We start from the raw sequence: 25114 nt of genomic DNA, 5'->3' as shown, positions 1-25114 counted from the left end.
AAGCAGCTGCTCGGAAAAAGATAAATACCCCGACTCCCGATGAAACCGAATCGAGTTATGTAATGGAAATGCGTAAAAACCAGCCATTAAACATACAACCATTATTGTTAAAATATTTTTAAGTAATTAAGAGGTGGACCTCCAACCACTCTATTCGTTGCCCATCAGCTCCAAAAAACATATCCCTTTTTATGTTTGGAAAATACAACTAATCTAGTTATGCAGCGAGCATTATTTTTAAGCGCAACTATTGTTGTTTCGGCGGTTTGACTTTTTAATTACAACTCATATAAGCGTATTATGATTTGCATTTCCCGAAAACCAGAGTCCGCTCCACTTCCACTTCCGAGGGCTTCCAGGAGGGCAAAGTTTTTAAACCAAACAGTCACCATACGGCAAAAGTTTCTGTTTTTCCAGCGGGCTTTTCGATGGGGGGTGAGGGTAGGGTGGGGCGGTGTGGAGTGGCGAGTGTCCTGGGGGCGGCATTAAGACCATATAGGTATCACACCCTGGGAGCTTACGCACGTGGAGAGGTGGAGAGGAGGCTGGGACGACGGGGCGGATGTTGCTATTTACGTTTCCTAGGAAAGTCATAAAAGCGTAGCATCGAAACGAAACAAGCAAGAAATGTCGTTCGTACCCAGTCCCCGTCCCAGCCAGGCTAGAAAGCCAATCCAAACAATACAATTTGTTACCAATTAAATGACTGCATTACATAATAATAACAATAACCGTAGCAGCAGCAACAATGGCTGTCGCCATTCCGTTATACCGCCATGTGTCCTTACACAAGTAAAAATTTATGAAAATATTATAATAGAAGTGTAATATTATAAGAAAATTATCCAACTACTGGGATATTAAAACACTAATAAAGTTAGTCACTAAATAATATTAACAACTAGTTCACAGTTTAAACTTCAGACTAGTTTTTGCCTAATTCGTAGCATACTTTCTCGCTCTGTACGCACACAATCACACACATGACAGACAATCTGCCGCGGCGTCAAAGAAGCCAAGCAAATATGTCCTTTCGTGTGTGTGTGTTTGCGGAAATTTGTGTGTGTGTGCACCAGCATCCGGCGTGTATTCGTTGCCAAAGTAACAGGAATCAATAGCCTTGGCCTGGAGGAGGAGGAGGGCAGGAAACGTTGGAGGATGTCTTTATTAGGCGGCAAGGAGCAACAAGAAAAACAAATTTGTATTACTTCATTAAGGCAATGCTTTTGATTCGACTTTTTTTTCGACCACCCACTCCCACACCTCCCCGCTTCCCCGCTTGCTTTGATTCCATAATTTGTTAAGGAATTTCCATAAATTGAATTTTTACTCAAATTATATCCCTGATGGAAGCCCGCCCGCTCCGAAGGACCAATTAAAAATCAAACTTTTCACCTCGTTTCGTATTTTGTATCAAAATATATATATAAATGTTTATTAGATCCGTACATGAATGTATCCAATTCATATATGCTTTAATCAATTAATGTTTAGTTATTCCCAATAATTATTATAATTATTGTGGGTGTTTGTGAGTGTGTTTTTGTATTGTGGAGGGTGTAGAGCTCTATGCTCGCTCAATTAAAGCCAAACAAGTGGCCAATAGATTGCATTTACAGTATCATCGATAGACGCATCATATAGGGATATAGGGATGCTGTATGTCAATATTATACAGTAGGTTGCTGTTGTCTTATTTGCTCAATACATTAATTAAATGTGCAATTTACAACAATTGGATCTCGACTGCACAATTATTTCAGTATTTATTTATTTAATTTCGTATATTTTTTAGCGTGTTAGTGCAATTATAAATCAAAAATAAAACAAAAATCTGTATCTTTGGCATTTTTTATTCAAAATAAATTGATACCATTATTGTTGGTTGTTTTTTTCTGTATGGTTATTGCTGTTGCAGTATCCTGTCCTGCTTACAAAGTGTAAATAATTCAGCGCACGAGCTTAATGCAAATACATAAATTAGTTAATCGTACTTAGTTGTAATAGGTAAAGTATTTCAATTTCAACTTCTCTCTACGCTACGTAATAATCCATTGTGTATAAAATCATTGTTAATCTTAACTGGCTAGGTATTTTTAGTTCGAGTTGAAGGGAGGGATGTCGTAAGTACTCGGGTACGTCCGAACTAGCTGCCACTAAAACTAATACAGAGGGTGCGAGTCGTGTAAAACCATTTAAAACTAAGTTCTACTTTAAGTAATCAAGTTCGTATAATTATTTGTTTTGTGTGGCGGATATGGTATGTTGGTAGTGTCTGTTGTCGGTGAGTGGGAAGCACTTGTAGGCAACTAGGAAATCGTTAGCATACGACCTCAAAATGTCGTATCTATTGGCAGCTCTATTGCAGATTCTGAATGTCTCTTATGAACTAAACATAATAGAAGCTCTTGGCACGCCCCTGCCTCACTTAAAAAACACTGCTTCTGCTTAAGCAAATCGATCGGAAAGTCCCGTACAAATAATCAAAATAGGGCGCGGGACATGCCTTAATTATTTTAGCTTAACTAGTAAGAATATTTGTTGTTTAAATGCTATATTTAAATGGGCTTGTGTGTGGCTCCTCGTTTGCTTTTCAAGCCATCTAGCTTGGCCTAGTCAAATACTAATTTTGTGTTCTCGTCACTCGTGTGTGTTTGTGTTCATGGTATTCATGGTATTCATGGTATAAATCATGCTATGTTAGTCGATCTCTATAAGCTTAAACGTTTCCAGTTAATTGATTGTTTCTCGTACAAAAAATTCCATCAAAAAATCTCCTCAACTTGGCTGGCAACACTTCTCGGCTGGACTTGGCTCACCCACTCGAAAGAAACCAATTTGCACTTGAATATATACAAAAGGTTTGGCTTAGTTGCATATAACTTGTGCCGAAATCGGTTAAATACACATAAGTATGTATGCTTGTATATATATATAGATTGTGTGGTTAATACGATGCGATTGGTATTATTGTTACTTTTCTGCTCCTCCTGATCCCACTGACTTATGGTGACACATATGGCGGAGGCTTGCGGTAGGAGGGTGTGGCCGGGGACTTCCCTCGTACCTCCCGTCCGCCCACCACAACAGCCGGCGGTGGCACATACTCATCCACGTCGTTGTCACCTAAACAAGATTATAGAAATGGTTATTCTCCAAAAATTAAGAGGGAAAACTAAACCCACCATTCATATTCGAGGTATTGTAGGAGGGTGGCAGTAGAGGAGGCTTCTCGTCCTTCAGAATAACCGGACTCTTGTTGCCAATCTCTGGTTTTTCCTCGTACTCGTCCTGGAAGATTACGGGGATACCCTTAGTTCGGAAGGATTTGCGCTCCTCATCGTCGCCTGAAAAATAAACTCATTTATGACTTCGACTCTGGAGTGATCTAAATCCTGGTGGCCTACCCAGCTCCATCTTTCCGCTCTTGTGACGACGCCGGTGCAGGCAGCAGGCCACAAGGGATGCCAAGATAATCATGACCACAATGATGACGGCGGGTAGCACAATGTTGGCCAAGTACTCGTCGCTGAAAGTGGACTTCAGGCTGGGCTCATCGGGCCTTGGGTTGTAATCGGGTTGAATATCCGGAATCTCAGCATCTGTAAGAGAGAATGGATTAATATCCTTGACTTTCAACAAAGGAATCTAGTCCTTACGATGGCAGCTGCCGAACGGAACCACCGAAAAGTTGGTTAGATTCAATTCCGGGCCCAAAGCTCGCTTCACCGAATCCTTGAGGCTAAGATCGCTGTTCAGGTAGATACTCCTGGTGGCGGCCAGCTCCTTCTCCGGACAACGATTGTGCATTTTGTACAGGGTTGTGTTGTAGAAGTTGACAATCGTGCCATCCGAGTCATGGTGGGTGGTTATGGATCGGATCTGGATCTGGCTGGTGGTGGGATCTCCGTGCAACTTGGCTACGCGCTCCACAAACTTCCGCTGCAGTTCGGCGTTAAAGTTTTCGTGCCTGATGGCCAGATATGCCTTGAAGAAGGCTCCAAACTCTCGTTTGGGAGCATGGCTAACCACCACGACCAGGGCATCGTGGGCAACTAACCCACCGCTGTCCTCGGCCACCAACAGGTACTCCTCGGAGCCAATATCCCCGCTCTTGGGAACACCATAAAACTCCTCGTTTTTGGAGTCGAACTGCAGCCAGTGACGTGTGCTCAGCTCCTTGTGGTCCTTGGTTTTGAGAGTCAGAGTCAGCTGCTGGTCGTTGGCATCGTAGAAAGTGTCGGTCGGCACTTTGTAGACCAACAACTGCCCCACACTGGCGTTCACGCGATCGACCTGGTTCCGCGGCATGGGCGGCACATTCTTGGCCATGTGCTGTGTGGGCTTCACTCGCGTCAGCTCCTTCTGGCAGGAACCAATCAGCTGACCAGTAATGGATTTGATGGCCAGCAGAGGCTGAACCAAGTCACTCAGCCGCTGGGCATCCAGCCGGCCAACAAGGTCATGGAGTTCCCTTTCGGGACACTCGTTTGTTGGCAGAGTCTCGTTGAAATAGACCAAGGTAGCCGAGTAGGGATCCTGGGGAGTTTGCCGAATCTCCCGCACCACCAACGCTGAGCTGTTCGTATCGTCCAATGTCCTAGCTACGGCGTTGATCAGCTTCAACTGCCAGTTGATGTTGTGGCCGTGCTTTTCGTTGATCCTCACAGAAATACTAATCTCATGGTTGATGGTCCTCACCGCCCGGTGCTGCTGGACGCTGATCTCTACGGTTTCCGTGACACTCGCATTGCCTGAGTCGGTTGCCGAGAGTCGATACTGCCATCGGGATACGGTGTCGTCCAAGGGGCTAGAAAGGAACAGATTATCACTGACTGATGATCATAAAGCTTCAGAGAGACTTACAGTCCATAGAGTTCCCTCTTATCGGCGTTAAACTGCAACCACGAGGTTGACTTCAGCTCATGGCCATCTTTGTCGGTGAGTTCCAGCCTCAGGTTGCCCTGGTCCTCGGCATCAGAGAAAGTCTCGAGAGGCACGATGTAGGTGAAGGCCTTACCCGACGTAACAGCCAGTTTCGGGAGACGCGTCTCAATGACCGGCGGACTATTCTCCTCCTGCGGCGGTTCAACATAGTCCGTGGAGGCGAACGAGCTGCTGGATTCGGGCTGGACGGTGGTGGTAGTAGTTCCTACTGTTGGAGTGGGCAGCTGTGGGAGTAAAAAAGATAGTCAGTTACAACGTTTCAAGGGAAAGGAGTGCGCCATCACCTCATTATGGGTTAAAGTGTTACTGCTACTGCTGTTGAGGCTGTCACCAGGTTCTCCCTGCTGGGGGAATTACAAGGAAAACGTTGTCAGTGAAATGGCTAATTACCAGCAGATGTATGGCTAAGTGTCATGCTGCAAAAGTCATCGGCTAAGTAGGCAGGCAGAGTGAGGGTTAGAGTGTGTGTTAGTGTTCGTTCAACAGATACTGGAGATACAAGTGGACATGCAATTACCAAGGACCTCATGCAGGAGCTCGGATTCGGATTCGGATTCGGATACGGATTCACTAATTGCCTTCCTTAACATGCTGAGTGCATTGGGCTGGAAGTAATTTTCCCTAATTGGATTCGGGATGAACAACGAGAGCAAGTACAGAGAGTAGTTTTTGGCGGGGGGGGTAATTGGTGGTGCAGGTCTATAGCTTAAGATCTAAGTTGCGGGATTGCGATTGCGAGACCTTCACCTTAGAGCTAACAATACGGTGTGTGGTGGATTCTACATGAAAATCGATCTCGCTTTCGCTTGAAGTGGCTGCCGTGGCACTTGGAGTTGGTGTTTCCGCCGATGCTGCTCCGGCTGCGCTTGGAGTAGGTGCTGCTGTTGCTGCTGATGGGGTGCTGCCTTCACTTTCGTCGAAGGGCAGCAGGGTGCTCAGCTCGAAATCATTGTGCAGAGTGTTTGGCTGCATTTGCGATGTTTGATTGTTGATAGATATAATTAGGTGCTGTTCTTAGTCTTTAATCAAAGGGCATGGGTCGAAACTCCTCTAAGAACTAACTAGTTAACCCTCTTTGCTAGGATATATGTATGTGCTTCTAACCACCAAAAAACAAAAACCCTCTCTACACCAAAAATTATACTTAATACAAGACATGTTAAAGACCAAGTACTTGATATCACTTTTAGTATACACTTATAGTTAGTTGCTATCTAAGACTAACATATATTTTATGACAGGATCATAAATGTTTGCCTGTTCGGAGGAGTCTTTACTACTAAGAATTGCGGGGAAAGTGGGGTTATGAAGATAAACGCCACAGGAGGGCGAAGTGGGTGGGTTGGACAGATTGAAGAGTATGTTTAATATGTGACAACGAGAGACGAGACACACACAGATATAAAGACGGGGGACAGGAGACAATGGCGACAGTGGGGACAAGAGACAAGAGACAAGTGGCTAGAGATGTGGGCGCTTGCACATACCAACACAGAAGCGACATCATTACCTTTGGCGATTCTGACAATATTGTTGTTGCTGTTGTTGTTGAGATTGTTGCTGTTGTGCTTGTTAATGTTGTTGTAGTTGTTTTTAAGGATGGTTGAGTGGCCTGTGAAGATGGAGACAGAAATGCGGGGTTTGCCGGGGACAGGGATGCTGGTGAGGTGGTTATGGTGGTGGTGGTGGTGGTGGTGGGGGCATTGCCATCGAGCTCGGTGAGCATGGGTGTGGGTGTGGTCGCCGACGATTGCGATGTTTGAGGTGGAGGAGGTTCCGAAATCGCTGGCTGGGCGGATGTGGGCGACGAGGACGTGGCTACCATCGCAGAGGTGGCATCATACGGGGAGTACGGCTTGGACGCGTGCGTGGAAGTCTCGATCTCCACATCGATAGCTGCCTGATCCACTTGATTCTCCTCCGGGAACAGGACAGGCTTCACGGTTTCCGTCACTGGAGTTGCCGCCGTACTGCTGCTGAAGGTGGCAGCCTCCCCTGGGATTAGCTGCCGGAACTCCTCGTCCTCCTCATCCTCAGCATCCGCACCCAGAATGAGCAGCTCCTTGATGTTCTTCGTGTTCTCAATGGTCTTACTGATCACGGACTCCAGCTTGGAGACGCTCTCCTGGATCTCCTCCACGGATGCGACCGACGCGACCGAAACGGAATCGGGAACCTCCGACTTGGGTTAGTGGCGGATTGATGATCGTGGGGATGGCGGGTTAGTTTTTCGATTTTTTCGATAACATTTTACCACAACGAGATTGATCGATATACACAGAGAGGTCGAATGTAGAATGTCGAATGTAGAGTGAGTGGGAATGAGAAGGGAAGATAGCAAAAAGAGAAGAGAAAAAAAACGAAATACCGTTTTCTTGATTAAAGTTTTTTTTTGCAGTGTGTGTGTGTTGAGATGTGGGTGTCTTTTTGTGGGTTTCCATTTCAATGCATGTGTATGTGTATCGTGTTTTTGGCTCGAACATTATTACCAATTGCGGTTATTAACAAAAGTGCAATAATTAAAAACAAAAAGGAACAAAAGCTTCCGGTAACCAATATGGAATCTATGTATACACGGTATTCCAACGCGATCCATACAGAGACAGAGTATGAACCGTATAATGAGCCATAGTCTCATTTAAATACATATGTATGTAGTGTCAGAGATAAAGAAAACACCCAGAATAACTGAAACAAATGCCACTGTATGGGACTCGGCACTCACCGCTCCGTGATGGTGTCGATGGGCGTGTGTTGTCACAGGTGGTACTTCCGTGCTGGGTTCCCTGCAAAAAAAACATTACCCGGATTAGCCACATTACTCATCCAAAGATATACTACAAGACTTACGAAGTGTCTTCGGTATCGTCTTCGTACTCGTAGTCGTCATCCTCGTTGCCAGAGCCCTCTGATTGGCGTCTCTTGCGGTGTGATCTGGAAGGATTACTTGGTTTATTCAACCATCAGAGGATCATACTTGATCAGAGCTCCTACCGGGCCTTCAGTTCCTTTCGCCAAATGAACCACAGACCAAAGTTCTCCTCAGTCAAGGCTCCAATGGTGCCATCCTTCACTTGATGGGCAATCTGCATGGCTATCGGCTCCCCCATGGCAAAGTACCGCGAATCACAGCCGATCTGGTCAAGAGAGAGGATATTTTTCTTAAGATATGGGACTTTAAAGGACGAGAAAGTAGATCCCAACCATGAAACTGGCGCGTCCTAGACGACGATTCAGGGTTTCTATGTTTTTGTTGCCCTTTCCGCCCCTCTTGTTGGCCAACTTGTGCATGGACTTCAGCTCGTGCTTGGACACAGAGTCCAGGGATATGAATTCCTGGAAAGAACAGAGGTTTTGGTTTAAAAGAAGGATGCAGGCTTTGAGTTATCATAGAGTACCTTGGGTATGGCAAAGAACTTGGCCAGCTTGGCCTGGACATGAGCTCGCTTGGTGGCAGTTAGATCGCTCCAGTCGTGTTTCTTCAGCACCAGGGAGAGGACGATCTCGCTCTGGCTGTTGGAGCAGCCCATCAGCTCCTTGACATAGGGATCCTGCTTGTAGGCGGGCACATCCTTGGGCTCAATGACGGGCACCTGTAGAGGGGGATATATTTTTAGTTATGTTACCTAAAGCTCTCTTATCTTATCAGCTCTGGAATGTTGTCGCTGAGAATCAGATTCCAATTCCAGGAGGAGTTACTCACCTGGGAGTCGTTTACATTGAAATCGCGCTCCGCCTGCACACTGGCGCCATGAAAGGTGGCCAGCAGAAGGCATAGGGCGAGGAGCATTAGGTTTCCAGTGGCAGATAAGCTTGGTGACAGGTTCATGGCGATCGCTGTGATGTGCTTTTGAATTCCAAAGAAAAAAAATGAAACCAAAGAATGCAGCTTCGATTGCAGTGCAACGAAGGCAGTTTTGGTTTTCTGGTTCGGCTTATGGCTTGCTGCTGCTGCTGCCCGAGACTTCTCCGAGGTTCGATTTCACTTTCGATTCGATTGAAGAGAAAGAATAGAGAGGAGGGCGGTCGTAGGTCGTTTACATCATCTGGTTCGTTAGTTGGTTTCGCTCCTCAGCTGCGTCTTCACCATCTGCAAGTGGATTGGGACAAGGTCTTTAGCAAAATATGGTTTGTTTGTCTGCCCAAAGTTTGTTCACCCATAGCTGCAACTTTTCCTCCACTCGGTAATTAACATAAACAACCGATAGTGTTGTTTTTCCTGTATTTTGGGGAAAAATTAACGCTTGATTAACGTGATGCACATGATCATCTTTGGTAATTGGAAAGACACCAAAGTGAACGAGTGAAAATGGAAAGTTTTACTCAAAGGGGGCATTTAATTAAACGATAGAGATACCCGAGGGGCTGGGGGCACAATTGCAGATTAATTGGAACTTAACCTTTGTGCCCCCAACTGCCTAGTTTTTAAATCAATGCGTTGCCTTTCATCTATCGACCCGCTTAGCAAAATAATTCCCATTAATTGGTTAATCCCTCATTGAACACGCACAGCCCCTCTTATCACGGGGGTCTATTTATAGCGCTGAACCACTCCCCAAAAATTCTGTTCAATAACCATTCAACGATGGTTCGGGTTGGAGTGGGCGCTGTCGCCAGTCCCCTTTCTTCAAATTAAATGAGGCGACCATGTGTTGGACAGAAATTAGAACAGCGTTGCACAAGTTTGCAGCATTCTATTCGGGGCGAAAAGGGGTTAACGTTTGCGACTGGCCATAAACACATGCCTGGGAATGGGAGCTACACAGTCCATCGTCTGTAATCCATATCAAAGGAATTCCTTTGCAGACGCACTGCAAGGAATGCAAAAGGAGAGTTATTGAATGCCGTGGCCATAAATAATAATATATATATAGTAACTATAATTGTCTATGCATGGAAAGACGAAACCATCATTTGTTTTTCTATCGCTGCCGCTTTCCAGTTAAATTTAATTGAAGACCTCCTCGCTCCTCGCTCCTCCTGGCTCCTCGCCCCTGGGGGACCCACCACCAGTCTGGAATAGCAAATGAGAAAAGGGAGAAGGCGGTGTCCAAGTGTCAGGCGGCAATATGCCACCGATACAGACTGTGGCAGAGTGTGTGTGTCTGCCACAGAGTGCCACAGGCGTATGTGAACTTAAAATGCAGCCAAGCATGCAGGGGCCATCAGTCGTTATGCGTTATACCCGATGAACACCTCACCCCCATCATATTTCTTGCTCTTTGGCATGAATAAAAATGAGGCTCTAACCAATGAGGATTTCCACTGAAACAAACAACAAAGCATATTATTAAAACAATGATTATTTTTATATTAAAGAAGGCTCTAATATCATCGGAAATCATAGCTTTTTAAGCCAAAATGCAAAAACCCAAAGCCAAACCTTAAACTGTTCGAGTGGAGTGGCAGAGAACATAATTTAGGAGACACAGCCCAAAAACGAGTTTTTCTCTCCGGAATGCATCGGTTCAGAGACATGGGGGTGCGGACCTACCAGTTTATAGCCGGTATAGGCGGTAGGGTCGGGAGTCAGATCATAAATTGGGTTGAAACCAAGCCAAACTAATAGAGGTACAAGTTCTACAAGTATTGATCTGATGACACTGATTCCTGACATGACACCCACACACTTCAGCCTTTTAAAGTCTTCCTTAGAGGTTCAATGCCTTATTTATGGGCCTTCCTCCTATCTCCAAGCCACAGCACTCTTCTCCCCCCCTTTTGGTGGGCAATTAATTATGAAACAGCGTGGCCTCGGTTCGGTCCAGTTTAATTAGCCTTGGTTAACAAAGAAAGTGCCTCGATGTTGTTCATTCTTGGTGGCCCTACGTGACATAAAAGATGTTGATTCTGCAACGCCGGCACTTGCAAAGACATTCTTTCACTTCTGGGAGCTTGTCTCCCAAGATAGAGCCACTCTTTGTGGTCTTTCTTACTTGCAGTGACCTAGTTGTGGGGCCTTTTTAACCTGAAGTATTATCTTGGGAAGAATCGGATGCTAATTAGCCAAGATATAGACATAATTTTGGGCCTAGACTTTCCACAACTTTCCTCATCAATTAGCTTTCAATCGAGTGTCCAGCATAACTCGATGAGTTTTCTTGCGGGAATAGCCAACAACCAACTACAATTGTTCCATGGCGACTCCATTTTTCTCCGAAGAGGGAACCCCTTCGGCCGGCTTTAATTAATTTGATTCGCCGCATTGGCGCACCATGCCGCCACAGTATGGCTGGCAGTGCGGGATTGTTGTTTACAGCCAGCACTGCCCCATCGAGAAATTGTTATACATACTTTGCCCAGACACACACACGCACAATAGCCCCACAACGAATACAAAGTGTATCTATATATGTACATGACTATGTTGGCATACGTTTGACCCATAATCGCGTTGTGTCGTTTGGAAAAATGGTCGAAATTGAAAATATTCTCTGTTGCACGCATAGTCAATGAACGGGAACCCGAGAAAGGGGAGTCTCGAAGCTCTGGGCACCAAAAACAAGACTACTCCGCTGCCAAAAGCAGGCCATGTAATTACCAAAAATAGCCCCAAAAGTCTCTCGACTCTCCTCAATCATCGCCGCACATCAGCACTGAGTTTTTTGGGATCCAATGAGTTGCAATGACGAGGGAATAATGTGTGGAGCATATGCAAGGGGGAGACTGGTCCCCAACTACTTCCCCAACTTTTCTCTGCCAAAAGCATGCTTCGAAAGCAGTTGGAAATCAGCCACATGACGGGCATTAGCTGGGTTTTCCCAGATAATGCCACCAAAATCATAGATATCATAGGAGATAGCACACCCAGTCATATGGACATTAGATAAGCTAAGGCCTATTGGTAACTGGGGTACCTAATGAGGTAACGAGGTGTTACCCAAATTCCGTAATATAGCCCAGATTCGGGAGTGCTACAGATAACTTCCTTTCTATTATATTTTAGATGCAGCTGGCAATTGAGGGTAATTGGGGTATGACGGAGACGATGAGCATGACCTCATCGATGACGATGCTGATGAGCCAGCTGGAGATACGCATAATCGATGGAGGTGCAGTAAACCACAAAAACAAAGTACTTTCAGTACACTGTGCCCGAGACTCCACCGCTGAAGCAAAAATATTTTGCGTGGGGACCACGTCTGGCACTAATTCTCGATACTGGGGATACTGAGATGGGGAAGGGAAGTTGGTGGAGGGCAGGACTGTTGCCGCCATGTTGGCCAAGAAGCGTGCGGCGTTGGAGTTGAGGTAGCTGGCTGGCTGGCTGGGCTGCAGAGAGCATTGTACGGCCAAGTTGGCGATCAAATGAACTCCAAAAGAGATCCCTTGCATGCATAATGATGCTGTCTGTTCCTCACAACACCAGGCACCAGTCGGAGCACCAGCCAGAGCCAAGTAAAGCCAATTCTAAACGAAAATATAATGCAATGTCGTAAAGTCGAAAAGAAAACCTTCTCACTCTCACTCACTGGAAAGCAAACAGAACCAACAAAAATATAAAGAACGATCCAGAGAGCTGCTGGCGGGCTGGTCTGGACAGCTGCCGTCATGATGTATGTACGTACGTATATCCGGCCATCCCGGCCTGGCGTGGCCCATGTATTTTTGTACTTAAACGGGCCATGGAACCAGCCATAAGTGTGGGGCTTCTGGATAGTTTTCCGACATTCTTGCCAATATCGGTCATATAATATTATTAACAGGCCGGGCAGCTGGGCAACCTGATAGCAGGACAGTTGGCCAAACTTGACACTCCATCTGGCTGTGAACCGGAACCAAGTCCTGGCAATGAAATCTGCCAAAATCTGGAGGCGTGTCTGGAGGCATAAAAGCCAATTGACAACAAAGGGGAAGCGCCAACCAGTGCTAAACGGCAATAAAATACGCAGGACTCCACGTATGCACACACACAGACATACCTACACACTTTCGAATTAGGGGTGCGGGCGGAAGTGAAATGGAAAAGGGAAACACTCGTCCGTAGCCGTCCGTAATGCTCCCTTCTTGCGTACGCAGCATCCGCAAAAGAGTGCCAAAAAAAAAAAGAGTGGTAAGTCGGGAGGGGATTTACTACAGTGGGCTCTGGCTAAAGAGGACAGTATTGCTGATAAAGGGACTAGATGACACTGAAAGGTGAGGTCCACTGTCCTGCCTATTTGGGGTTCTAATGGGGGAGAAATGAGCAGACAGATTGAATCAGAGGAGGAAGCAGAAGTCTGACAGCTGCCGCAGACGTACCGGGTACCTGGAACCGTTTTGGGAGACTCGGGACAGTCGCCTCGAAAATCATTTGTTAAGTGCGGTGACCATAACAACCAGACCACAATTTCCCGAGTCCGTTTCCTCCAACACTTTATCATCTCAGCACCAGCCAAACAAAACAATATCCACGGGAAGAGCATGCAGCCTCCCATTCGGCCACCCCCGCCCCATGCGCCCCAGCGCCCCATCGCCCACTCGCTTCCGTGTTTCGAAATTCAATTTATGTATACTTTATGATGCCGCAGCCAGCGCAGCCGGCTCCCCGAGCTGGTCTGTCGCCGCTCTGCCGCTGGAGCGACCGTTCGTTCGGGGGGCGCCCAGTGAGGCGGAGAAATTTGTAAGTTCAGGAAAATCGATTTTCTTGTATTCTTTCGTTTTTGGACCCGGAACGGTGGAGTTGTTTGGTGTCCTGAAGGACTCCATTGCCTGGAGCTTGTAGCTGTGGCACTCACCTCTTCGCTATGCTATTCCGGACACACCAGTAAGCGAAGTAGAGTCTCCTTGGTGCACTTTCTGAGTCCCCACTGCCCCGTGCTCCTTTGACTGTAACTTGCACTTCACTTGCAGTGTTCTTTCACTTGCAGCACCTGCCCGCGCGGAGCTCTGCACCTTGGATCTCAGTTCCAATTATTAGGCACCTTTCGCGGCAACTACCGATTTCCAGGATTCATTTTTCCCCTGGTCGCGTGGCTTTTCACTTTTATGGTCGATTTTCGGATCGGTTTACGTTAGCACAAAAAACGCAGTCGGGCCGCTCGAAGTGTTGTTGCAGTGTGACCAGCAGTGGAACGGGGCGAAGCGGCTCAGCTGTTGCAGTGTTACCGTGTGGTGCGACAATACCAGATATCCAGACCGGTGTTTTTGGAGCGGCAGCCACACTGCTCCCCAAATTACTTAACATGTTCCAAGGATTGATTCAAAGGTACAATATTATATTAAAAACAAGGATTCTTGAATGAATCAATAATGTTTATCTACATTCAGGACCTGCCTGCTGGTGGCCACCACCGCGGAGACGCTCGTCGTGCGGCAGAAACACGCATTTGACCGCGCAGTGCTGATGCCCAAAGTACGGTGCCACTTCCCCAAACCGAAGGAAGTCAAAAGAATAAAAGTACACGGATGGGATGCTAGGATGTCCACGCCTGAGGGCCGCAGGGTGATAATGCGCCGTATACTCAAGGGTCGCCACGATCTAACGCATTAGCTTTTCGATAATAAATTTGGTTTTATTTAAACTTAACAAGTTATCATTAGCACGAGGTGTTTGTCTTTTTAGTTGCACAGTTTCCGAGATCCGGGCGCTCCCAGAAATGCAGGTGCGCGGTGGTAGATCTGCTGAATACTCTTGGAAGACTTTGAATCTTCTAGGTTGAAGACAAAGGGGACACTGCTACAGACGTCAGTGCCTTGGTTTTTGAAATATCCCTGAGGCAAGGTCAATTCACCGCCGAGAATCAGGCAATCCACAAAAGTCAGTCGGGCTAGAGGCATGGCGGGCACTAGATACAGCTTTCCATTTTCGTAATCAATGGCACGAACCACACCTGGAAGGATTTACATAATGAGTTAATTACTTTCACTACAAAAACTTAACAAATAGCTCACCTATTCCCAGGCACTCTGGAGGGCCTTCGTCTTGGCGGCAAAGGTAAACCACATTGGCCTCCATACCCTGGATAAGTTCCTCTCGTGTGTACTCCTCACTGGTCAGATGCTGGAATTTAAGAAGCTCCAGAGAAACTGCCACTGGTTGCAAATCTGTTAGGGTTTTAGCGTTTCCCCTCAAGCACGAACTGAGGCGGGCCAACAGATTAGAATAACGTAAATCCTTGGCGCTCATGCTCCAAGCTCCTCTGTCCTTTAAGGGAACTGCACTCGCCAGCTTGTGCAGTGTGTATTTTGGAATCTCCTTGACTACAAATTCATCCGATGTGTAAACAATGGGTGTGCTCTTGGTCAGCGTGCTCCACTCGAGTGGGGAATCAAAATTGTTGATGGCCGTGGAACTCTCAATCTGCACCAAATCAGTGGGACAAAAACGGTCGGCCAAGAGGGCTACCAGCTCTGTGCCGAACCCCTTGTTGTAACCCATTGTGTTGATCAGCCAGGGCAGGTTTTGATACTTGGCGTCTTTCTGGATGTGCCGGGCCAACTGAGTAACTGCCTTGGCATACTGTTCCGCACACATAACGACGTTTACGTGGCCGACGGCATACGCGCGATCAGGCTGCTTGTTCAAGAAAAATCCGGGTCCAAGAAATGGTTCCTCAATAAGGGTACAAGACACTGTCTGTGCCACAAACAATTCCGGTTGGCCTATATCCAAATCGATAAGCAGTAGCTTCGGAAACTGCCCCAAGCTCCTGTTGACTAGGTATCGCAATAGGCTGGACTTTCCAACACCCTTTCCTCCGACAAACATCATTCGACTATTAGCTTGCAGTCTTAATTTATTCCATACTTGTGGAACCTGCATGGTACGCTGATTATCGGAGGACTGAACGAGGCAGTGCAGCAAAGACTCGGTAAGGTGGAGCGGACGATGGGATGTGTTCACTTGTGGAAACACATTTTGGGACATGTGCTTTTCAAAGCCATCCACTAGTCTTTGGGAGGCGGTGTTTCTTTGTAGGAGAACAATAGCATCTGTTTGACTTTCAAAATTGGCCTGAATTCTTTTCAACTGGGCGCGAGTAAAATTCAGATTGAGCTTCTCCCAGTCGATTTTATCCTTGCCAGGTCTTTTTGATTTCTTGGGTGAAACGCACACCCAACTGACGCCCTTTGGAGAGTAAATGGTCAGAGACTCCTGACAACGCGGTTTGTATCCATTCACTGTGATTTGGCCACCCAAGAGGGTAAGTATCACCGTGCCGTAGAACTCCAAATCTTCCTTGATCACCGCCAGAACATGGTTGGTCTTTAGGCTGTTTTCAAATACACTGAGCTCGGATAGGCTGGCTTCCGGATTTCTATAAAATGGAACATTGTTATCCGATGTAACGGGAGTATCCTGTGTATTATCAACATCCTCTTGCTCAGCTTTGTCATCTTCTGATTCGACTGCGTCTTCCTGCTCTTCTGTTTTGCTTTCTGGCGGTTCAGCTACTGGATCTTCCTGCGGTTGTATTTTAATTTCTGGTTCATCAGGTTTCTTTACAACCAGTGCCAATTGAAGTGAATCGTCTGGATGTTCTTTACTATTTGAGTTTTTGTTTTCAATATTTTCAGTCACTTCATCATCGAATATTTCCTCTATAATAAGAGGCTCAGGTTTCAGGTGGGGTGGTAAGGATTCAATGGAGTTTTCGCTGCAGCTGTCGTCATAACTGCCAGAGTCTTCTTTCGAAGAGTCTAGTTCGAATGTGGAGTCAAGATCGCTGTTATACAAAGAAAAGTCAAAGGTTTCGCTGTCGAAGGACTCCTCGGTATAGGACTCATCACTGTCAGTTTCCATATCATCACTGCTTTCATTTTCGCTCGGCGACCAATCTTCATCCGCTGATTCTTCGAAACCATCAGCAGGGAAGTTCCCATCGAAAAGAGAAACCCTCCTTTCTTCCCTTCCATCAGACGCATCTTCATCGTCCGATTCTTCAGTCCAACCATCAGCATGTGAGTTCCCCTCGAAAAAAGAATCATCGCTTTCTTCCAAAGACCCATCTTCATCATCCGATTCTTCAGTACAACCATCGGAGAGTAGGGACTCCTCGAAAACAGAAATCTTCTTCACAATTCCTGAAGAATTGGGTTTCAATTTGTGAGCGTTGACCACTTCATAATCCTGAAATGGTGCTGGCAAGTTAATCTTTATCCCTTTATTACGCTTAGACGCTTTGAAAATTTTCGGGGCTCTAAATAAATCACCAATCCCATCACCAGAGTCATCTTGGAACAAATCTGCATAAAATTAACAATTTTAATGACAAAAAAATAAACTTTTAAATAAATGCAATGCTTACCTGTAAGGTCATAGTTCCCATTCATAACTTCTTCGTCCTGATCGTCTTCCTCAGATCCGCCAAATCCATTGCCTGCAAAAGCGATTTGGACTACCTTCCCAGGTTTTGCTGGAGCCGACGCTCCTTGTCGTCCATTTATGGAACTTTTTGGGACGGAAACTGGGCCTTTTCCATTTATTCTTTTCTCAGACTTTTTATTTTTTAGTGGAGCTTTACCTAAAAACAAAAGCTTGATTGGCGAGTGCTTAAAAAAACACGATGGTGTTACCTTTAGTCGTCGGCGCAACCTTTTTCTTTTTTTTCTTTGGACCACCAGATTCATCTTTAGATGAGTCCAATGGCCTTTTTTTGGTCTTGTTCTTGGGAGTTGGCTGGGATTTCTTCTCCTGTTTGGTAGGACCCTTTGGCAGAGTCTGGGCCGATTGCGCCTTCACTATAGGCTTGTTGACTTCAGCAGATATGGGAGCCGGAGCACCTTTAGACTTTTGTTTTTTTTTCTTTTTATAAGGAGATTGGTTTTGCTGCTTGGCACCATCCTTCGGTACGATCTCCTGAAGAATTTTGGTCTTTTTGGGCGCAGGACCAGCCGGACGAAGCTTAGAATCCGCTGGAATTGGTCCACCACTTTTTCCCGGTTTTTTGCGACCGGAGGCAAGATCACGCGCCTCAGTTAGTTGGAAACTCCGCTTTCCTGTCAAAGGACCCTTTGACAGAGTCTGGGCCGATTGCCCCTTGACTATGGGCTTGTTGACTTCAGCAGATATGGGAGCCGGAGCACCTTTAGACTTTTGTTTTTTTTTCTTTTTATAAGGAGGTTGGTTTTGCTGCTTGGCACCATCCTTCGGTACGATATCCTGAAGAATTTTTGGTTTTTTGGGAGCAGGACCAGCCGGACGAAGCTTAGAATCCGCTGGAATTGGTCTACCACTTTTTCCCGGTTTTTTGCGACCGGAGGCAAGTTCACGCGCTTCAGTTAGTTGGAAACTCCGCTTCATCTCTTCCAGCATGTGAGATTTTAAAATGTTTTTTGACATTGCCCCTGATTTTCCCGGCCATGCGACCGAGGGGAAGAGGAAGAAAAAAGTATGACCATTTCTCAAAACTATTAGGGGGTTTTTTTTTAAATATTTGTATCTTTTAGTTTTATCATACTTAATATTTTTATAACTAAATTATATGATAAATTAAATTAAATACATTATATTACAAAGTTATATTTGATTAAAAAGAAAACAGTATCAAACGATATAAATTTAAAGATTAATATTAAAAGATTAAAAGTTCTTACATTCTGATTTCAATAATTTGCCAGATGAATACAAAATTGACCATATTTTTAATTGTTTATACTTTTAAAGTTAAACAAATAATAAAAACAATTAACGATACTTGGTTATCGCTACAGCTGGCCACACTGTTCGATGACCGCAAACGCAGCCCTGAAGGCGTTGGTTCATCGTCATTTTGCATGGGAAAAAATCGTCGAGTTGAATTCGAATTTTTGTAATTGCATTAACTATAACGAGATAGCTAAACGATAGACGCGTAAGAATCAACAAATCTGTGCCATTTTGTAAGCAAATAAGTGTCCAGTTCGTGCTGAGTGTTGTGAAATCATCATTATTGTAAGTGCTGAAGACTGAAAGAGCTGTGAAAAAATTCCACACAGCACGCACACACGCACGCCCAGCCATCGCAAACACACACAGCCGTTTGTATACGTATATCATACATATAAACACACAGAGGCAGCGGAGCGCGAGTGGATGATGAGATGTTTTTGGAATAAAGCGGGACGAGGAGTTTTTCTCTGGAGAGGGAAGCGGCCTATGACGCGACCTGGAGTCCAAGGAAAATGCGAAAACCCAGAAAGCGACAAGCAAACAACGGACAATGGCCACTGGCCAGAAAGAAAGAACCCCCACACTTTTTACTATTAGATCGCCGTCCAGTCGCGACTCGCGAGTATGACTAAGTGTGCGTGTGTGTGTGTGTGTGTGTGTGTTAGCGGGAGAGGGCCACGGCAGTGGGGCGGGAGAAAGAGAGCGGGCGTGCGGCTGTATGCGTGGATGTGTGTTTGTGTGTGGCTTTTTAATTTTGATAATTTTGAACAGCTCGAGCAGTTTTCGCGAATAAATTAATCAGCACTGAACAAACGCTGCGAGAATTGCGAGAAGAGGAGGGAATAAAGGCTGCAACTATTGCAACTACTGCATCTTCTGAATTTTGCAGAATTTCCAATGACGACGATTCGCAAGAAATTGGTAATTGTCGGCGACGGTGCCTGCGGTAAAACTTGCCTTCTGATTGTCTTCAGCAAAGATCAGTTCCCCGAGGTCTATGTGCCCACTGTCTTCGAGAACTATGTGGCCGACATCGAGGTGGATGGTAAACAGGTGAGTTCTAAGACTGTCCCCAACACTCCCAACCCTCCCAGATACGCACTCCTTCCCCTTCTGGTAGCCCCACCCTTGCCGGCGACTCACAGAGATAATCATCCGACCTTTTTTTATGCCTGTTTTCGTATCCTATTCTTCACATTTCCTATTTATGTTTTGTTTATTGTTCTCTTGTTGGTGCCACCCTCAACCTGACCACCCCCACTCCCACCCACACCCTCACCACCCAGCCCACTTCCCTTGTAAAAAAATTGACTCACAATATCGAATGATTTACACAAACACATCCACCCAGAGACCAGAGTCGTACCAGGGAAAGCTGGAGAAAAACCCAATTTTTCCTCAGTGATCACGCTGGTTGCTCAAATTTTTGTTGGTTGTTTTAACCTAGAGAAGCCTATGGAATCCCAACTTTTGATAGCAGTGATTAAGTCACACTTCGCCACATTTCCTCACACACACACATTTACAAACTCACACATACATACATGTATGTACACTCGTAGACCCCAATCGTGTTCTTAAGAGTTAGCAGCGCCAATACCTTTGAAAGCGGCTGGCTGGCTGGCTGGCTCCCTTCCTTCCGCTCGGTTTCTTTTATTATGAATTTGTCTTATACAAGATCAGTGGCGCAGTCAGCAGTCACGGGGGGGTCAGCTGTTATCAAAGTTAATACAGACCGACATAAAGCTCAGTTAGTATTAAAGTTTTTTTTTAGTTATTTTAATATTAGATTTTCTCAGATCCTTTGAAAAGCTTAAATCCTGCACGCCACTGGACGAGTCCGTTGCGCAGATACAGTTTTGTGCGTTGCCCTGCGCCCCCCTCCCACCTCCTCCTCCCTGCTCCAGCACTCTCCCTACCTGTACTCTCTCTTGCGCGATCCCTCTCTTACTCTTTCTCTCTTTTAAGTGTAATGAGCATTCTGTATTTTTTTTTCTTTTTTTTTTTTTGCGATTTCTGAGGGCATTAAGTCATGATTTGCCTTTGCCTGGCTGTGGCTATAGCTATGGCTATATAGCTGTCGATTTGATTTTGAAATAAACAGCAAAAACTCGAATATTGTGTGCCGCCTCTGCTGCGCAATATGGGGGGGTTTCTGTTTGGTTTCTGTATTTCTGTTTGGATAGCGTTTACATACATATGCTCGTCTGGCAGCGTTCACGTCATCCTACTTCACCCGTTCCGAAGTGATTAATTCGCTTGGTATTTCCGCCGGCGAGTTCCTTCGGCAAGCTCACTCTCCCGCCGCTATCTGCAACTCTAACTCGTTTCGCGTTTAGCCTTCCCCAAGCCTCCTACCCATGCCCCAGACCTAAGACTTGATAACAAATACATGTATATTTATTTATACTTTTCCAGGTGGAGCTGGCCCTGTGGGATACGGCCGGCCAGGAGGACTACGACAGACTACGACCGCTGAGCTACCCAGACACTGATGTAATCCTGATGTGTTTCTCAGTGGATTCCCCTGATTCATTAGAAAATATTCCTGAAAAGTGGACCCCAGAGGTGAGTAGACAAAGACTTTTCACTGTTTCAAAGGTTTAATTCTAATTTATATATAATTTTTATAGGTCAAGCACTTTTGTCCAAATGTTCCCATCATTTTGGTAGGAAATAAGAAAGATTTGCGAAATGATCCCAACACAATTCGGGTGAGTATTAAAACGACTTTTCAGCCAGTTCGAAATTTTAATATTGAATTGATATTGCAGGACCTCGCAAAGATGAAACAGGAGCCGGTGAAACCGCAAGAGGGTCGCGCCATGGCCGAGAAGATTAATGCCTTTGCCTATTTGGAGTGCTCGGCCAAGTCTAAGGAGGGTGTGAGGGATGTGTTTGAGACGGCAACTCGGGCCGCGCTGCAAGTCAAAAAGAGGAAGAAGACCAGATGCCTTTTGCTCTAAAAGAGCAAATCAACAAACATGAAAATCTTTACCACACAGCAACAACAACAGCATACACAAACTCACACATACAACCAACCAACCAACAACACAACACACCTTTTTACAACAATAACGAGCTGAACCACCACTCAACAAACAACAAAACAACAACATTGGATACATCAAGCTGCAAAAATCAACAACAAACAGCAAGAACAGCAAGTAACATTGAGAAATGAAAGATCATCGGAGGGAAGAGCAAGGAAGCAGCTCTCAAGCAGAAAGGTCAAGCGGATTCAGTAGAGTGGACCCCGGGCAGAATGTCAAATGCGGATTTGATTTTATATACAGTCTAGTGTAGTTATAAACCGAAAAGTAAACAGTAATAACTATGGCATTATTATTTGTAACCTAGGGCAGAGAGCAGATCGATCAGTCAGCCACCTGCAAGCAAATATATATCGATATATGTAAACATATTCAGAAGTTGTATCCGTTTATGTCCAGCTCCATTGGTGTGTCATTGTGATTAAGTGGTCCAGCAGGAAGTCTAGCCGGATGAGTAAATTGTAAACTGTGGGCAGGTGTATTATCAGTGGATCTAGTTAGACTTGTGCGCGGAAGGCGGAGAGAAAGCTATGAGATGCGAAAGTTATGTTCCCTTTAAATCCTATCTGAGACAGCGCTATGCAAGCAAGTGAAACTACATTACACGAAAAGAACTAAACACAAAAACAAAACGATAAATGTTTATTTAAAAAACTAAACGTAAGCCACAAATGAGATGCATTCAGTTTTCGCGTGGGAGGATGATGAAAAACAAAAATGGATCATGATGATGATGATGATTTTGATTAAAGTGAAACCAACTATTTCGAGCGCATTAAGCGGATTTTTAATATTTGTACTTTGCATTAAAACGAGTGGAAAACATAAAAAAAAAAAAAAAAACGATAGATACTACATTTCTTTTTTGTATTTTGTACCGTCAATCGTGTAATTCTCACGCAGAAGTTGAAAAACTCTAAGATGCAACAGATACAACCAAACTATATATATACTTATAAATAAACAGTAAATTTGATCTACTCTTGGTTTAAAAGATTCCTTTATTTTGGATGGGTCACTTATCATCTATCAGGGGAAAATCATAACTCCAGACTTTGGTTGGTTTTTATTTTTATTTTGTGCTTTAGTATTCCATTTTTTTTTTTACATTTAAAATGTACATAACATTATGAATCAAAATGTTACATTGAATTTCTTTCGATTATGTGATACAATCATTATTGGCATCGCTGTCAGAACCAGTCTGCCGTTTTCAAAACGACCTGAAAATATAGTTCCTTCGACATCTCTCCATGTCACTTTTTAAGCATCGCTTCATTTACATGATGGCGTGGAATAGTTCTACGCCGTTTTGGATTCTGTTGGTCGGAATATTGTTTGTGTGTGGAGGAGGATAATTACGGTAGGCCCGACCAACTGCCCCCACAGAGGGGTCTTCCAGAAGATGTCGGTTTTGTGTATGAGTTCTGATAGCTCTGATTCAGTTTAACATTGATGACAAGGAACTCATGGTAAGTATTTTTGTTATAGAACGTCGTGATGTGTAAAAGTAATTAACAGATTTTTAAACTATAATAAATAAACTTAGGTGTAAACATGGTGGTCCTTAAAAATAAACAATAAACATGTCTCAAACTTAAACAACAAATGCAATTCGGCTGCTTTGGGCTTAAATTACGCACACATTTCGCGTCGCTGTTACATATATTGTATATATTATTAATTCATTTTGGATTGGGGGTTTGAACAAAGCTCTCTGGTATTGTTATTGGTACTAGTGTTCCATCGATCGATCGATTTATAATATTAGTTTACATTAAATTCAACATTTATTCGATTAGTTAAATTTGTGTCGTGTTTTGTAAGTGTATCCTTTAATAATACGTTCCATACATAAATTTAAAATTCTCCCCACGTGGCTAATGTTTTTCCAGCAATTGCCCGCATTATTGGTCGTACGGCTGGGTTTTTAGAAACGTCGCTTTTCCATTAATCCGCCTGCCAATCGTCCGTTCAATAGGAATCAACGTTATTATTTATATTTACTACATAAACATATGTACGTGCATGGTTAATACGTATCTTTTGGATCAGTGCTTAAACGTATTTGCTCTACACATTCCCATTTTCTGGCCAACAAGTAAGTTAAATAGTTTTGTAATAACAAATAATAAATAAATATCTGATTGACCATCAATAACAACTATCTTAGATACAGCAAAAAAGTTACTCTTTTGTGTGTTTTGTGTGGCTAATATTGCACTCGAGGTTGGTCGAACCTAGTTGAGGTTCCGCCTACGCCTAAACACCAATGCAAAAATAGAGCGAATACGCCACCAGCGACTGCGATGGCGTGTATGAATCTTCTCCGAGCTGGAGTCTGTGCCCAGGGCTTTTTGCAGCTCCTTGCGCCGGATTTCGCGGACAAGTGTATAGAACGCTTCGTCGATGTAGTGCCGCAGTGCTGCCGAAGTCTCGAAAAATGGACAGCCAAACTGGTTGGCCAGATTCTTTCCCTCCTCGGTGGTGACGCGGCGCTGGGATTCCAGATCCACCTTATTGGCGATCAACACCAGTGGTATGTCCTCAGAGAGACGCACCCGGGTTATAAGTTTCCTGTATTCAGAGGCTTCCTGAGAAAGCGTTTAAAAAGCGTATAATGGTATCGTCAAAGTAGTCTTTCTTTTCGAATCCTACCTGGAAACTGTGGCGGTCAGTGACCGAGTAACAAATAATGAAACCTTCGCCGCATCGCATGTATTGGTCCCGCATGGCCGTGAACTCTACCTGGCCGGCGGTGTCGAGTATATCCAGCAATGCCGCTTCATTGTCAATGACCGCCTGTTGCTGGTACGAGTCCTCTGCCGGAAAAATTAAGGCCATGTCATTGAGGGGGTGGTGGGATATTTTTCCAGGGGAGCAACTCACCAATTGTGGGGTCGTGGTAGTCGAGGAAACTGTGGCTCACGAACTGCAAAGTGACAGCTGTTCGGCAAAACCGAGCAACGTTCGGATTTTTGGGGTGGAAGATGGTATTGGGTCGAGGGGTGGCCGCCAAAACAAAGCGTAAAAGAAATTGAGATAATTTATTGATTTTTCGCAGCCACACATACAAAGTGCGCAGTGATAGGCCGACCGACTTTATATACCCATTTTTGATTAAAAACCCTGGACCCAGACTCACCTGACTTTCCCACACCGCCGTCACCCAAGATGACGATCTTGTAGACTCTTAGACCACCACGCATATTTTGTGGTGCCACCGGAGGAATCTTAGTCAGGCCACCGCCACCGTTCTCCTTGTCCTTTGCCAGTTCTCCGCTGGGCACATGCTTGCTGGACCGCTTGAGAGCCGCGCATCCGATGGACATGTCTCCGGCCATTGCCAGGTGCTCCTTCTACCCAGCCAGGTGCGGCGGACAGTGCCGAAGCCGTTCAATTGCCGTTCACTGCGACAGGGACCACTTTGTAATCCGCTGCGCCACCGTCTTCTTGTTTCTTGTGTATTTCTTGTTTTTTGTGTATTTTCTTTTTCTTTTGGGGGTGGTTGGACACGGATGCATTGCGAATGTGATCG

The 25114-nt window shown here is 45.0% G+C and overlaps 5 protein-coding genes across 16 annotated transcripts; 2 read left to right on the top strand and 3 right to left on the bottom strand.

Annotated features, from left to right (window-relative positions):
* Positions 1-1837: 1837 nt before the first annotated feature.
* Positions 1838-13806, bottom strand: Dg (Dystroglycan). 9 transcript variants are annotated; one of them, XM_017241200.3, is made up of 15 exons: positions 13665-13806; positions 8651-9037; positions 8346-8540; positions 8152-8283; positions 7942-8084; positions 7798-7881; positions 7673-7733; positions 6458-7129; positions 5695-5913; positions 5232-5291; positions 4867-5171; positions 3660-4810; positions 3408-3602; positions 3186-3347; positions 1838-3126 (listed from the first exon to the last, which is right to left on the bottom strand). In XM_017241200.3, exons 2-15 carry the CDS (start codon positions 8774-8776, stop codon positions 3005-3007), a joined length of 3627 nt encoding a protein of 1208 aa, XP_017096689.2. In that variant the 5' UTR covers positions 8777-9037; positions 13665-13806; the 3' UTR covers positions 1838-3004. The 9 variants fall into 9 exon arrangements, with proteins under 9 accessions (XP_017096689.2, XP_017096690.2, XP_017096691.2 ...); XM_017241201.3 differs by having other exon boundaries at positions 5232-5288; XM_017241202.3 differs by lacking the exon at positions 5695-5913.
* Positions 13807-14014: 208 nt separating this feature from the next.
* mRpL34 (mitochondrial ribosomal protein L34) lies at positions 14015-14450 on the top strand. The gene is made up of 2 exons (XM_017241209.3): positions 14015-14134; positions 14197-14450. Exons 1-2 carry the CDS (start codon positions 14112-14114, stop codon positions 14417-14419), a joined length of 246 nt encoding a protein of 81 aa, XP_017096698.1. The 5' UTR covers positions 14015-14111; the 3' UTR covers positions 14420-14450.
* LOC108125134 (polynucleotide 5'-hydroxyl-kinase NOL9) lies at positions 14421-18260 on the bottom strand. Its single transcript, XM_070279153.1, has 4 exons — positions 17446-18260; positions 17178-17393; positions 14821-17115; positions 14421-14759 (listed from the first exon to the last, which is right to left on the bottom strand). Exons 1-4 carry the CDS (start codon positions 18209-18211, stop codon positions 14488-14490), a joined length of 3549 nt encoding a protein of 1182 aa, XP_070135254.1. The 5' UTR covers positions 18212-18260; the 3' UTR covers positions 14421-14487.
* A 325-nt stretch (positions 18261-18585) lies between these two features.
* On the top strand, positions 18586-22556 carry Rho1 (ras-like GTP-binding protein Rho1). Of its 4 annotated transcripts, none has more exons than XM_017241194.3 (5): positions 18586-18722; positions 19410-19573; positions 20939-21088; positions 21154-21234; positions 21295-22556. In XM_017241194.3, exons 2-5 carry the CDS (start codon positions 19418-19420, stop codon positions 21484-21486), a joined length of 579 nt encoding a protein of 192 aa, XP_017096683.1. In that variant the 5' UTR covers positions 18586-18722; positions 19410-19417; the 3' UTR covers positions 21487-22556. The 4 variants fall into 4 exon arrangements, with proteins under 4 accessions (XP_017096683.1, XP_017096682.1, XP_017096681.1 ...); XM_017241193.3 differs by having other exon boundaries at positions 18596-18750; XM_017241192.3 differs by having other exon boundaries at positions 18599-18802.
* Positions 22557-22630: 74 nt separating this feature from the next.
* On the bottom strand, positions 22631-25106 carry Ric (Ras-related protein interacting with calmodulin). The gene is made up of 4 exons (XM_017241191.3): positions 24722-25106; positions 24466-24522; positions 24235-24398; positions 22631-24170 (listed from the first exon to the last, which is right to left on the bottom strand). The coding sequence occupies exons 1-4, from the start codon at positions 24918-24920 to the stop codon at positions 23817-23819; spliced, it is 774 nt and encodes a 257-aa protein (XP_017096680.1). The 5' UTR covers positions 24921-25106; the 3' UTR covers positions 22631-23816.
* Positions 25107-25114: the final 8 nt, after the last annotated feature.

The sequence above is a fragment of the Drosophila bipectinata genome, chromosome 2R (assembly GCF_030179905.1).
Source record: "Drosophila bipectinata strain 14024-0381.07 chromosome 2R, DbipHiC1v2, whole genome shotgun sequence".
Classification (NCBI taxonomy): Eukaryota; Metazoa; Arthropoda; class Insecta; order Diptera; family Drosophilidae; genus Drosophila; species Drosophila bipectinata.
The sequence above is the reverse complement of the archived record's forward strand: the minus strand, read 5'-3'. Positions and strand labels throughout refer to the sequence as shown.

Coding starts and splice junctions, on each gene's coding strand:
- Dg (XM_017241200.3), bottom strand. CDS start 8,776: ATGAACCTGTCACCAAGCTTATCTGCCACTGGAAACCTAATGCTCCTC. Junction 5,914..6,457: donor TATTGTCAGAATCGCCAAAG/GTAATGATGTCG, acceptor TCGCAAATGCAG/CCAAACACTCTGCACAATGA. Junction 3,348..3,407: donor GAGCGGAAAGATGGAGCTGG/GTAGGCCACCAG, acceptor TTTATTTTTCAG/GCGACGATGAGGAGCGCAAA.
- mRpL34 (XM_017241209.3), top strand. CDS start 14,112: ATGTTCCAAGGATTGATTCAAAG. Junction 14,135..14,196: donor TTCCAAGGATTGATTCAAAG/GTACAATATTAT, acceptor ATCTACATTCAG/GACCTGCCTGCTGGTGGCCA.
- LOC108125134 (XM_070279153.1), bottom strand. CDS start 18,211: ATGTCAAAAAACATTTTAAAATCTCACATGCTGGAAGAGATGAAGCGG. Junction 17,116..17,177: donor TGGGAACTATGACCTTACAG/GTAAGCATTGCA, acceptor AATTTTATGCAG/ATTTGTTCCAAGATGACTCT. Junction 14,760..14,820: donor TCCAGAGTGCCTGGGAATAG/GTGAGCTATTTG, acceptor AAATCCTTCCAG/GTGTGGTTCGTGCCATTGAT.
- Rho1 (XM_017241194.3), top strand. CDS start 19,418: ATGACGACGATTCGCAAGAAATTGGTAATTGTCGGCGACGGTGCCTGC. Junction 19,574..20,938: donor TCGAGGTGGATGGTAAACAG/GTGAGTTCTAAG, acceptor ATACTTTTCCAG/GTGGAGCTGGCCCTGTGGGA. Junction 21,089..21,153: donor CTGAAAAGTGGACCCCAGAG/GTGAGTAGACAA, acceptor TAATTTTTATAG/GTCAAGCACTTTTGTCCAAA.
- Ric (XM_017241191.3), bottom strand. CDS start 24,920: ATGGCCGGAGACATGTCCATCGGATGCGCGGCTCTCAAGCGGTCCAGC. Junction 24,399..24,465: donor CTACCACGACCCCACAATTG/GTGAGTTGCTCC, acceptor TTTTTCCGGCAG/AGGACTCGTACCAGCAACAG. Junction 24,171..24,234: donor CTGACCGCCACAGTTTCCAG/GTAGGATTCGAA, acceptor ACGCTTTCTCAG/GAAGCCTCTGAATACAGGAA.